This window comes from Nomascus leucogenys, chromosome 16, assembly GCF_006542625.1.
Source record: "Nomascus leucogenys isolate Asia chromosome 16, Asia_NLE_v1, whole genome shotgun sequence".
In the NCBI taxonomy this organism is placed as follows: Eukaryota; Metazoa; Chordata; class Mammalia; order Primates; family Hylobatidae; genus Nomascus; species Nomascus leucogenys.
The window spans coordinates 64,843,774-64,857,996 of record NC_044396.1 but is presented as its reverse complement, the minus strand read 5'-3'; the positions used below and the strand labels follow the sequence as shown (position 1 = coordinate 64,857,996).

Genomic DNA, 14,223 nt, shown 5'->3' with positions numbered 1-14,223 from the left:
GTCCCTGCAAAGGACAAGAACTCATTCCTTTTTATGGCTGCATAGTATTCCACGGTGTATATTTGCAACATTTTCTTTATCCATTCTATCATTGATGGGCATTTGGGTTGGTTCCAAGTCTTTGCTATTGCAAATGGTGCTGCAATAAACATACCTGTGCATATGTCTTTATGGTAGAATGATTTATAATCCTTTGGGTATATACCCAGTAATGGGATTGCTGAGTCAAATGGTATTTCATTCTAGATCCTTGAGGAAACACCACACTCCAAACAAAGTTTTAACTATGAGATTGTATTTGTTTTCATACCCGGAAATAACATTTGATCAATAAATAATAAAAACATTAATTTTATTTTGGGGTCATATATTCCCGTGATATAACCGCTTGCTCTCAGTTTATGACATAGATATAGAGTTTTCAGTGCTAGATGCTTATTGAAGTTCACACAATTATAATATGTCTAATCCTCTCATTCAACCAACAGAATTTTTCTCATAAACACAGATAATGTGCTTATGTCAGTAGGTTGGAATACAAAAGAAATTCACATTTTAAAATTTAATAGCTAAGCACACTGTCACTGCTCTGTCATTTTCCTCTTCTGGTGTTCACTCAGTCCCAGGAGCCAGATTTTTTCCTCCATGAGAGAAAATAAATAATTAAAATGAATCCACCAAAATCCCCACTCTCTCCTCCTATCAATATCATGATAATAGACTCACTTGTTTATTTTTCCTTTTGTTGCCTTTGCTTTTGGTGTCATATTCAAAAAATCATTGCCAAGATGAATGTCAAGGAGATTTTTTTTCCTGTTTTCTTCTAGGACCTTTATGGATTCATATCCTACATTTAGGTCTTCAATCCATTTCAAGCTAATTTTTGTATAAGGTATAAGACAAGGGTCCAATTTCATTATTTTGCAAGTGGATATTCAATTTTCTCAACACCACTTGTTGAAGAGACTATTCTTTCCCCCATTTTGTATTTTTGGTGACCCTGTCACAGATTAGTTGACTATACATTTGTGGGTTTACTGCTGGACTTTCTATTCTGTTTCATTATCTATCTGTCTGTTTTTATGCCAGTACCATACTGTTATGATTACTGTAGCTTTGTATATACAGTCATGTGTAACATATACAATCTTGGTCCCATAAAATTATAATGAAGCTGAAAAATTTATATCACCTAGTGACACTGTAGCCATTGTCACATCATAATACAACACATTACTCATGTGTTTTTGGTGATACTGGTGTAAACAAACCAACTGCTGTCCCAGTCATATAAAAGTATGGCACATACAATTATGTACACTACACAATATTTTATTATGATAATAAACAACTATGTTGGTAGTTTAAGTATTTACTACACCATACTTTTTATCATTGTTTTGGAGTGTACTCTTTCTGCTTAAAAAAAAAGTGTACTTTTTTAGCAGTAAAACAGCCTTAGACAGGTCTTTCAGGAGGTATTCTAGGAGAAGGCACTGTCATCATAGAAAATGACAGCTCCATGTGTGTTATTATCCCTGAAGATCTGCCCGTGGGACAGGATGTGGAGGTCAAAGACAGTGCTACTGATGATCCTGACCCTGTGTAGACCTGGGCAAATGTGTGTGTGTGTGTCTTAGTTTTAAATAAATTATAAAATGTAAAACAAAAAGTAAAAATAGAAAAAAAGCATACAGAATAAGCATATGAAGAAATAAAATAATGATGTATGGCTGTGCAATGTGTTTGCATTTTAAGCTAAGTGTTGTTACAAGATTGAAAAGTTTAAAAAATTGTGGAGTTTATAAAGTAAAAAAGTTACAGTAAGCTAAGGTGAATTCACTATTTAAGTAACAATTTTTAAAAAACAATTTATAGTTGTATTTTATAAAGTCTGCATTAGTGTATGGTAACACCTTGGGCCTTCACATTCACTCCTCACTCTCTTACTCACCTCGAGCAACTTCCAATCCTGCAAACTCTATTCATGGTAAGTGCCCCTAGACAGGTGTATCATTTTTAATTTTTTTGTATGATATTTTTACCTTTTCTTTGTTTAGATATGGTTAGATACATAAATATCATTGTGTTCTAATTGTCTACATTTTATTGTATACAGTGTATCCAGTAGAGTAACATGCTGAAAAGGTATGTAGCTTAGGAGCAATAGGCTATACCATACTGTAGTAGGCTACACTATATAGATTTGTGTAGTAAGCACACTCTATGTTTAATAATGACAAAATTGCCTCACAACACATTTCTCAGAATGTATCTCCATCATTAAGCAACGCATAAACGAAGTTTGAAATCAGGGAGTGTGATGCCCCCAACTCTGTTCTTTCTCAGGATTGTTTTGGCTATTTGAGGGGAACGATATGCCATGATAGAAACTCAAACTATCAGCCTTGTTGCAAAGAATGAATGGCAAGAATAAAATTCAAATACCAACGATGATGGTTGAGCAAAGAAAGTTTAGAAAGGTACCTGAAACATGTGAATAGCCCTTGCCTTGGCCTACCTCTATGAAGTCAGGGATAGTTCCCTTTTCTTGCTGAGATATAGTCACGCCATTTCTCTCAACATTCAAATATCACTGGCTGCTGAAAGTTGTCCATCTTTAAGTACCAACATTTATCCATTTCCAGTGATTTCATATTTGCTCCCAAGAATATTTATTGTCTTGCCTGACACAGCCCAATGAGAAACATTTAAATAAGTAAGTCCTTCGTTGGTACATCTCTCTTCGTCTGGGCTATCCTGACTTGCACTTCACAAGATTTGAGCTGTACGTACTCACTCATTGTTACATAGTTACATCTTATTAGAATATCTAATTTTCCAAAGTACAAGTTAGAGTTTCTAGAAGCAATAGAAACTATTAAGTAAAAAATAATGTGGCCTATTTTGTCTATCACATCATGTGCAGCAGAAAATTTATAGTTTATGCCGTTGTCAATACCAAGTTACTTTCAGAGAATATCAAGTTAGTCTGTGACACTATGAATATTTATCCTTATGCCTGGCTAATAAACAAAGAAGCCACTGTAAAGATAGATAGAAATGGAATTACTTCTACTAGGGGCAAGACTACAATACTTAACTCTCAAGTGAACAACCACAAAAAGGGAAATGCTGCAAATACATTTGAATTAAACTTGATTCTTCTAGCGGATTCATTATTTTCCATGTCACATATGTCAGCAAACAGTTTAAATAATAATAAAAACATTACTCTGATATAGTAAAGGCCTCAATGGGCAAGAATATAACTTTCAGGCTCTATCAACTTCATTGCATCTCTTGGGAAAGCCATTCAGAGCACACAGATAACTGCATGATATAATCATATTATCATATTATCCTATTAGGCTTATCAGAGCTTATGGGTGACATGGTACAACTAAGTTTACAAGTTAAAAAAAACTGAGATCTAGGTGATTTGAATTTGCTCAAGTGGAAACATGAAGATGCAGGGATAGTTGAGGATTTGAAGATACAAGAACTACAAACTTCATCCTAAAGATGAAAAATGAACCACAAACTTCATACTAATAACTCCTTTAATGACACATGCTATCATACTCCTCATAACAGCAACAAAATGTTCCTTACCAGAAATCTTTCAACAACCCTAATACATAGCCTTAGAATAGCAGGCAGTAGGACGTGCTTGTTCACACAATGTTAATGAATCCTTTGTGGATTAATTACCACATTCTACATTCACCAAAAGGTAGAAGCTTGAATTGCTACCAAAGCCCAAAGGGGAAAAAAATTGGAAGACATAAATGATAAACAAAACCAAATCTTTGTTGTGACTCTAAGTGTTTTAATCATTTGCTCACTCATTCATTCATTGAGTGTCTTCTATGTGGCATGCACAATTTTATGTGCTGGAGATTCCATGATAAACAAAACCAAGTTCTTGCTTTCATCAATGTGACATTCTAATGAGGAAAACAGACAGTAAACAATTGTCTGTGTATGTCTGTGTGTGTGTGTGTGTGTGTGTGTGTGGTATATAAAGGTAATACTTAAGAAACTAAAGTTTAGAGATATTAATCAGAATAGGCCTTGTATGGAATACTGTTTGAGTAGAAACTTATGCCAGGGGAGAAAAATAGAAAGTGCTAGGGTCTTAAAAGTGTGAACATTTTCACTGTGTTTAAGGAATTACAAGTAAGTGAGTGGAAAGAGCTTTACAGAATTTACAAATTCTAAGAATCTGTTTGAGTAAGATTACAAAAGTCCTTCAATATTATTTTAAAAATCATGATGGAAAAATTCAAGAAGGAAAATTCCAGAAGACAGCGAAAACGGTACTTCAGGGCACCCAGAGACAACTATAGACAGATCTCAGTTGATATATTCTGTGCAAAAAAAGAATCCTTAATCTGTGAATCATGTCCTTACTCAATCAAAAAATAAAATGTCAGCTTGTCTTACTTGTGTAGTTGAAACACTGTATCTGGCACAAATCTAAATGCCTGAAGGTTACAGTTAAAGCTAAACATACTTCACTGTACTTAACCTTATTCCTAGGCATTTTCCAAAGTGTGGTTAACTGTATGTGTTTTACCTGAGGGAAAAATAGGAATACATTGGTAGACAAGCTAGGAATAAATCTTTTGCCTTCTGCTTCTGTACTTCTATCGATGTTAGCAGTATTTTGCAATGTCTCTGCAGGTATTGGTTCATTTTATTCCACAAACAGGACTGTAAAATGTATAAGGTAGCCCTTTTTAATCTTCCTTTATAAAAACACAGGTGGCATGTGAATGAAATAAGCAAAATATTTTATAAAATATCAACTCTGTCTAAAGCACTAAAAGTTAAGATAATCATAAATATAGGAAATGTATAAATATTAGCTAACCCATTAGTTCATTATAAACTGCTCAAATCAGGATGTTAGCATTTTTATTATAATAAGCTGTCCCATTCAGAACGTGCCCTATCTTTCCATTTCTACAAGTTTTATTTAATGCCCTTTCATTGTTTTTTTTTAGTAGTTACCTTTATAAGACTTCTGTCTTATACATCTTTTGCTAAATATATTTTTCAAAATTATATATAATTCCTGCTGCTTGTATAAATTGGACCTTTCCATTTGAATTGCTAACTATTTTTGTTATAAAAGAAACCTATACAGCTGGGCACGGTGGCTCACACCTGTAATCCCAGCACTTCGGGAGGCCGAGGCGGGCTGATCACTTGAGGTCAGGAGTTCAAGACTAGCCTGGCCAACATGGTGAAACCTCATCTCTACTAAAAATACAAAAAAATGAACCGAGCATGGAGATGGGCACCTGTAATTCCAGATACTTGGGAGGCTGAGGCAGGAGAATCGCTTGAACCTGGGAGGTGGAGGTTGCAATGAGCCGAGATCGTGCCATTGCACTTCAGCCTGGGTAACAGAGTGAGACTTCGTCTAAAAAAACAACAACAACAACAACAAAAAACAACAAAAAAGAAACCTATAAATTTTTATATGAATTATATATTTTAAAACCAAAATATAGGACTCTTGAAAATAATACAGCATATTGTGTTAAATTATTATATCTCTTGAATGTAAGACAGAAAAATTATATTGCATGTAAATAATGATGTGTTTCTTATTCAAATTATGTAACTCTTCAAATTTTTTTTATTTTTTTGCTTTGGCTGGAACCTCTAAGACAATATTGAATGGTATCACTAGTGTAGGGATCCACATTTTGTTCTAATCTTTAATGACCAAAGTTGTCATATTCAATTTATAACCCAATACTTGCTTTGATTTCATACATTCATTGGTTTATTTACAAGGTTTTTTTCTTTTTCTACTATTTCTATTTTTCTGAGACCGTAAGCATGGAATTCTTATATACTAAGAAATTTCAGCCGGATTTCTCAAATGTATTACTTTACTGTAGTCCATTTACTGTAATCACATTTATTTATTTCATTTGTGTTACTAAAGGCTCAATTGAAGAGGAGAATTTGTGTCAAAATAATGTATGAACTCAATACAATTTAATACAGATACCAATCTCCTTTACTTTGACAAATAGACACAACTAAACTTTGTGGAAAAATAAATAATAATGGATAATAAAGAAAATTATGAAATTGAATAAGAATGGGGAGATGTGTGTCATCTATGTAAAAAATGATTAAAACAGTATGGTACTGGCAGAAGAATAATCATAGATCAGTAGGCCAATATGAAGAAAAAGGCTCAGATACATATATGAGTTTCTTATACATTTATGTACGGTCTATATAAATATAATATAAATGGTACTTTTAGTTCAGGACAAATAATATAGAATTTACTATAAATGCTCCTTTACCTTGCCCCATATGAAACCAATTTGTAGATGAAGTTTAATTATAATATAATAAAACTATTAAAGAATGAGAAATAAAGGTTGTATTTCAATCTTAGATTTGAAGAAAATATTTCTTGAGTAAGATATAAAATACAAGATATAAAAGAAGACACTGACAGATTTACACATATTTTTATGCATACAGAGAAAAGTTAATTCAAAGCAAAGTCGAAAACAACAAAAGTCTGTAAGAAAATATTTGTAGCACATATAAAAGGGTTAATATTAGTAACACACAGGAAGTTTCTATAAATCAGCAAGAAAAAAATTGAAATGAGGAAAAGTGTACAAAGAGAAAAGTCAGAGCAAAAAATAGAGACAACAATAAAGACTTCTGTTAAAGCATACTAAAAATGTAGAGAAAGAATTGAAAATTAAAACAGTGACATTCCTGACAGAATGACAAAAGCATAATGATTGATACTATCATTTTGGCGACAGCCTGGGAAAGTGTTCTCCTTTTAATATTATTTTTGGGAGTATACTGAACAAACTTTTGGAGAGTAATTTAGGCACATTTATCAAATTTTTAAATGCTCACATATTGTAACTAATTAATATTTCTTCTAAGAATTAATCCTACAATAAGAACACAAGTATAAAGCACAAATACAATGGAATTGAAGAGAAAAATTACTCATTGTTGTAAGCCACTGCGATTTTGCAGTTTGGCTTTCCATAATAATGAATTTGTTTTTATTTTTTCAACTATAAAACATAATACATAAATGTACCAAGATCTTCACTGTATTTGTGTTGCTATGTGGGAACTGCTGCAACTCTGTTCAAATAGCAGGTCTGTTCTACATGTCTTCTTATTTCCCACTGCAGGATTAAGGAAACCTCCTAATTATCATGTGCTATTCTCATAGTGGAAGCCTGTCAAAAACATCCAATAGTTCTATCAGCTTCTGTTTGTACTGTTAAATCTGCAAATGAAAAAAACCTATATGTACTGACCTAGAGCAGTCGTCATGATATATGCAAAAAACGTCTTCAGACTAATATTATAGAATTAGCTATGTTTGTTAAAACACACAAATACATTAAGAAAACAAGAAATATGCAAAAACTCATAGTGCCACAAAACAAAAATGTCTGTAGATATACAACTTGTTAAGTGGTTACTGTCAGGTTTGGATGGAAGCAGATAAGCAGACCAAAATATTTACAGGTGATTGTTACTTGCCATTTTATAAATGCTTTTGCCTTATTTTTATAGAAAAAGAAAATCATTTTCATAGAAGGCAGTTTTTCACTGTGAAACATATTTATGAAGATTCTTCATCAGCATGAAGGGAGCACTATTATATAGTTAATTTAAGAGCTGTGCGAAAGAACTTGGATATTTGTTTCTTTAGCAAACATACCTACATCATGAAAGCCATTGTACTATGAGTTAACAAAGATGATAAACAAGGCCTTGACTTCAAAAGATTCTAAGTGTGTATATAGTTTAGAAAACAAAGGATGCCAGAGAATTACGAAGTATTAAGTACCACTCAGAGAAGGAGTATATTGAATCAGAAAGCTATAGCCACTACAAACCAATTGCTTTGTGATTGCTATAAATTTCTCATTTCTATAAAGTTCTTGGAGTCTTTCAGGCTGCATTCCCTATCAGGCCACTAGCACCTAAACACTTGTATAAATGTGCTGTTCAAATAATGTGCTATGAAATGTACAATCCATTACAGAACCCTTAGTGGAAGAATTAGAAACCCTGCTTATGGAAAGAAGTGGCACATCACCTTGGCTTTGTTTAAGTAAATAGAATATCTGCAAGTAAATGTAAGAAGGAATAATATTCTAGACCTAGAAAACAGCATGAAAAATATAGAAAATTATAAAGAGTATGGTAAATTCAAAGAAGAACAAGTTGTCTGTTCCGGCACAAGTAAAGTGTATGACTATGTAGAATGGCAGGTCATTGTACTAGAAAATAAATTTAGGTCCTCATAGGAATAATTTTATATTCTCTATTAGGAATTTGTACTTTATTCCATCGGAAATAGATACCAAGCTTTCATGCAGTTAGGTAATGTAATTAAATCTGTGTTTTAGAAAGATAAATATAGTATCAGTGAGGAGGATGTAATAGAGAAGTTGGAGTCTAGAAAAGGGGTTAAGTAGCTATTATCAGTACAAGAAAAATGAGGAAGAAGCACTGGACACTGGGAAGAGAAGAAATGAAGCAAAACAGAGATGTTTCCACAGAGGAAAACAGAATAGACCTTGAGGAGTATATATTATGCAAGGCGAGGATCTGGATAGTCTATTCAAGAAATATTTAATTGAAAGTGCTTCCTGAAAGCATCTAATGGAATGTCCAGCGGACAGAAAATTAATCTAGAAATCAGGAGAGATGCCAAAGCTGGTGATGTAGATTTGAGAGCTATCAACACAGAAATGTCCTTTCCAGTCATAGAAGTGAATTAGTTTAACTATTCAGAGAAACCATTGAACAAATAGAAAAGAGGAGATTAAATCAATTTAGAATTATGCTACTTAAGGGTCAGATGGGAAAAATAAAACCAGAACAAATAATATGGTAGAGCAGAACTATTTAAAACATACATGCAAATAATCAGGAGAGCTTAATACTATGTAAGGGAAGGCAGAGAATTTCAAACAAAGCTTATCAATATTATCAATACTTTGCATTACTGCTGAGATATCAAATATGTGGAAAAATGAAGAGATACTATATTTAGCAATTATGAGTTCATTGCTGGCTTTGAAAAAGCAATTTAAACACTGAAATGAGAATGAGAATCAGACTGAAATATTTTGAAGAGTGAAAGGGGAGAGAAAAATGGAGTGGAGAGCATAGAATACTTACAAGAAGTTAAGTAGTAAATGGGGAAAAAAGACTGAATTGCAAATAATGGTAAGGGAAGAAAAATACAATTTATTATTTTTTCTGTACAAAATAATATGATTTTATTGGTTAAAATACAGAAATTATACACACACACTCACAAGATAATTAAAAGTACTTTAACTATTAAATCAACACAAGATATAACCATCAAGTTGCAGGAAAGTTGTCTGAAATAGATTTATGCTATAAAGAGAAGAAACTAATAAAGAAATCCACATGTAACATACAAGAAAGACACACTTTTAGTGATGTAAAAAACAAGACTTGAGTCAGAAGACCTGGGCCGAAATTCTGACTACTATATACTAGAAGCATGACTTTGACCATGTCAAGCAAACTTTTAGGAGGTCCATAAACTGATTTTCAAAGTGGTGATGGTGATAACTATGTACAGATTTAAGTGCATATGAAAATATACATTTAACTGTTCATCATTTAAATATACAATAGATTATTTTTGACAGATTAGAAAATGATAATATGGGCAAGATTTGATAGAACGGGGCAAAGAAATCAAAATCAAAAGCAGTGGCATCCAGAAATTTGTGGTGGTCAAGAAGCAAGTTAAGAAACAGAAGCAGTATGGTCACTAGCTCATTTATTAAGTAGAAGAAAGATGGGTTAGAAAATTGAGAAAATGCTACAACTTTCAACTTTTGTGGGAATTCATTACAATTACTTAAATGTAACTGCTTTTTTTTTTAGTTTGAGTTCTTTAATTCATAGTTATAAGTACAGAAAGAGAAGTTTTTCTATTGATGGTTCTCAACTGCACTACTGTGAGTCCTAGGGTACTTAATAAACACAAATAAAAACACTTTTTAGATCGCTTCATTAACCCAAGGCTCTGTTTCACTCTCTTTGTGTATTTTTGTTAACACAATATTGGGTAAATACACCTTTCTCTAATTAAACATACCTATTTAAAGTCAGAGAACAATTTATCATGCCTCAAATTTCTATTCATAACTAGTTTTCCATTAATGCTGAAAATATCGAGCTTATGAAGCCCAGGGTCTTAAAAACGCTGTATTTTGATAAGTGACATTAGAATACCGTAATATATATTTCAATGTGGTTATAATCATGTCATTTTGAATGTAAAGTCTATTTTCAAGATATTTTATTGTTGTAATTTTACATGTGACATATATTCATCTTTTAAAATGCAATTTCTCTTTTAGTGAAAACGTGTGGCTCTAATCTTCAAGGACCAAGTGGTACCTTTACATCTCCCAACTTTCCATTCCAGTATGACAGCAATGCACAATGCGTCTGGGTCATCACAGCAGTGAATACAAATAAGGTAAGAGAACACCATCTGTGATTAAAAAAAAAGTCATAGTCATAAAGACAAAGGCAAAGAAATAATACGGAACATGCAGTATGGAAAATTTATAACTCAAGTAGGATTTTGGCAATATTCCCTACTTACCCGTTTATAAACCCAGTTTATACGAGAAATTTGGGAAAAAATAAAAATAATACAATTCTACTCCAAGCTACTAACATATAAACCAAAAGGTTAAAATTATAAATGAATGCCTTCCGAGATACATTTTTGAAGGTTGTAAGTGTATCCTTTTTAAAAGGAATCATGAATAGTGGCTGTTTTTGTATCTTCTCTGTTTGACACATCATTCAGGTCAATCCTGTTTTTATAAATAGCTGCCTCTAATTTCAATGTTTCTCTATTGCTATATATCACATAGCTATTTATTTGAAATAGTTGGTTTAATGTGCTCTGCACTAATAAAGAATTTATATTTTGGATATTTCAAAAAGTTGAATTGCCTTTCTATTTGATTCTAATATGAGTAACACATCTAAATATGTATGTGCCACTATACCTCAAGAAAAATTATAACACAATGAATGTAAACGCAGCTGAAAATTTTGCTGGTTTTTCTTTCCTGCTCTTGCTATCCTGCTTCTGTTTGTAAGATGTGATTTTACAGCAATAGAGAGGACCTAAGTAGGAAAAAATCATCATTTCTCTCAAATCTTCAAATTATGTGATAACTTCTTTGGGCTAGATTTTAAAAAGTTTGGTGGTAGAACTCATGAAATTGGGCCAGATTGTGTTTCATATACTGATGTGTAATTTTCAGATAACTGTTATTTAACCTCTCTGATGTTGTTTCTTTATCTATGACATGTGAATAATAAAGACATGTATTTTATAGTATCATAAGAAATATGTAAGATAATGCAAACAGTTGTTAGTAAAGCTAATAAGGCCTTGAAATACATTATTAATTCATTGTTATTAAAGTATGTATTGCCTCCCTGGAATTTTTGTGATCACTTGTCAAGTTCTTGAAACCTAATTCTAAGATCAGCAGAGTTGGTTTAAAACTCAACCAAGGGACTATTAGATTTGTCTCGCAGAAGAGCCCTGATTTATAAATCAGAAGAACTAGATCAGAAACCTGCTCTGCCCCAAATTATCTCTACAAACTTGTGTAAATTTCTAAATCAAAGCCCTCAGTTGCATGAAGGAAATCATGTTATCCACCTAACCTGTGTCGTCAGTTCTATTCAATGCAACAAATATTTATTGATTTATTTCTCTGTGCAAATTATTGGTTGTTGAGAAAAAAAAAACATGAAGTGCTTGGAAAACTGACATTTGTTGAACACTTCGCATGCTGTACACTATTCTCAGCAGTTTTTTTCTAGCACTTTTTATGAATTATTTAATCCTTGTAAGACTCTCATGAGGGAGCTACTTTTATTGTCTGCATTTAAGCAAACCTATAAATAACTTGTCAAAGATCACATAGTTAGCAAAGGTCAGAGGTGTGTACTTTACGAGATATGTGTAGGTACGAAGACTTATCTCACAGTAAGCTATAAGTATCTTTTTCCAAGATAGATATGAAGCAAATTCATTATAAAGTATGGAATAAACACATTTAATTAATCTTGCGTTGAGATGGAGATATTGTTTTGTCTTTGCAATTACATGTAATTGTCATCGACATGTGGTATTATCTCATGTTCTATAAGATGTTTGCTTTGCTAACTTTAAATCATTATTATTACGGAATTACCTGAAGTTTCAGAGGTTGTCACATTTCTATTTGTTTATATTACCTAATTTACTCAAATTTATTTCTCCTTTTTCTCCAAAAACAATGCAAATTATTTTCTTAGGAGGACATAATACTTTCAGTTCTTTGCTATTTTTATTAATAAATGTAGACAATTAATTTTGATCTGTTAGGTTAACTCTTTTTTAAGATGTCTTACAGAAATTGGTTTACAAGAATTATTCATCATGAGCCACAATAAGGATTATATTTTACCTTGTGACCTAGTTCAAACACACAGACACACACACACACACACACACACACACCACAGTTTCACACATATAAAACATTTTCCATTACATGAATGCACTCCTGTATTTTCCATTCTAGTCGACTATAATCTGTTTATTATTAAAACATTGATTATGCCCCACTAAATTAATTTCATGATGCACTAACAGTTTATAACACATAGTTTTAAAAACACTGTTAGAAGTATTCACTTTCATAGATTACTCCTTGGAACCCTTTTCAGAAGGAAATTGTTGGTATAAATCATAAGCACACAGCTATACTAGTTGGCATACATCCCAATTAACCAAGGTGATTAATACCTCTACATTTATAATTTGTTCAGTAATTATTGTTCATGTTTTTCTGTAAATTTGGGCAATTATGGTGTTCTAAATGTACTAAAACAGTACATGGTTGATGGAAAAAGTAACCTGAGATTTAAAATTTGATGAAATTAATTAATCAAATTTCAATCTAGGCTGTCACTCTCACTATGAGAGCCCAGCCACAGTCTCTTTTTCATAGATTCGAGGTCATAATACCGTATCATAAGGTTGTACAGACAAGAACATGTGAAATTCCTGATATAAAGCAAGTTCACCTTAAATGACACCTATTTTTATTGCCAAATGCTGCCATCTCCTCAAGAAACATACTTCCTTCCTGTTATTTACTAGACTTAACATGTATTAATGCAAAATTATCATTACATATAATTTTCTTCTATATTTCATTATATGGTTGAATAATTTATAGGTGACTGTCTTATTCTAAAACATTAAACATTAAATTATTATTACTAATCAGTTTACAGACATTGCAATTAAGTTCACAGGAAATAAAATGTAATAACAGCATTATAATCTAAACTAATATACATTTTTGATGTTCATTTATGCCCCTTCCACAAGCTTCTGTAAGGGAATGTTTCCTTTAATTACGGCATTTGAGTGATGAAAATAATTGAGAGTTTCTTCATAACAGCAAGTTAAAATATTATATTAGTACTTTAAATGTACCTAGTCTTTGAATTAATTGTTCTTCTTGCATTAAGGTACACATTCAGCATTAGCTCCATGTGTGAAATGAAGACTGAAAACATACCTGAATCTGTTTGTTCTTCTTTATCACTTTGCCTCTTATACTTGTTTTTCCAAGTTTCAAAAGATAATCATATATTACTTCTCCAACTGGAATAAAAATATGTTACATTGCTTGAGTGTAAATAAAACCCTGGAGAATTAGAATAGGAAATTCCAGATTTATAGCTCCTCGGGGACAGATCTTGAGGCAAAGCAAAAAAAAAAAAAAAAAAAAAGCTTCACTAAGACATATTTGAAGGGAATAATATCCTACTAACCAAGCAACAAACTCATAGAAATGCCCATGTCTGCATCTATGCATCTGTGCATCTATCATCTATTTCTCTATATATCTATTTGTGTATACAGGTATATATGTTATGCATCTATCTGTCATCTATTATCTAATTGTCATCCATCCATCTATTTTTTAATCCCTCTATTTATATCTCTATTTGTCCTTATATAGAACTCATGATACTTGGGATATTATAGGCCAATTTTAATTAAAACACAAAGTCTGACTTTTTAGACAAAGTTTATGA

General features: G+C 32.1%; 1 protein-coding gene across 2 annotated transcripts in view; it reads left to right on the top strand.

The window, feature by feature from the left end:
- The window catches only part of CSMD3 (CUB and Sushi multiple domains 3), a 1,213,340-nt gene that overhangs the window by 549,243 nt on the left and 649,874 nt on the right, over positions 1–14,223 (top strand). For both annotated transcript variants that reach the window (XM_030795533.1, XM_003256134.3), the window contains one exon: positions 10,449–10,570. In XM_030795533.1, coding sequence (XP_030651393.1) covers positions 10,449–10,570 — 122 coding nt within the window. The remainder of the gene's footprint in view (positions 1–10,448; positions 10,571–14,223) is intronic.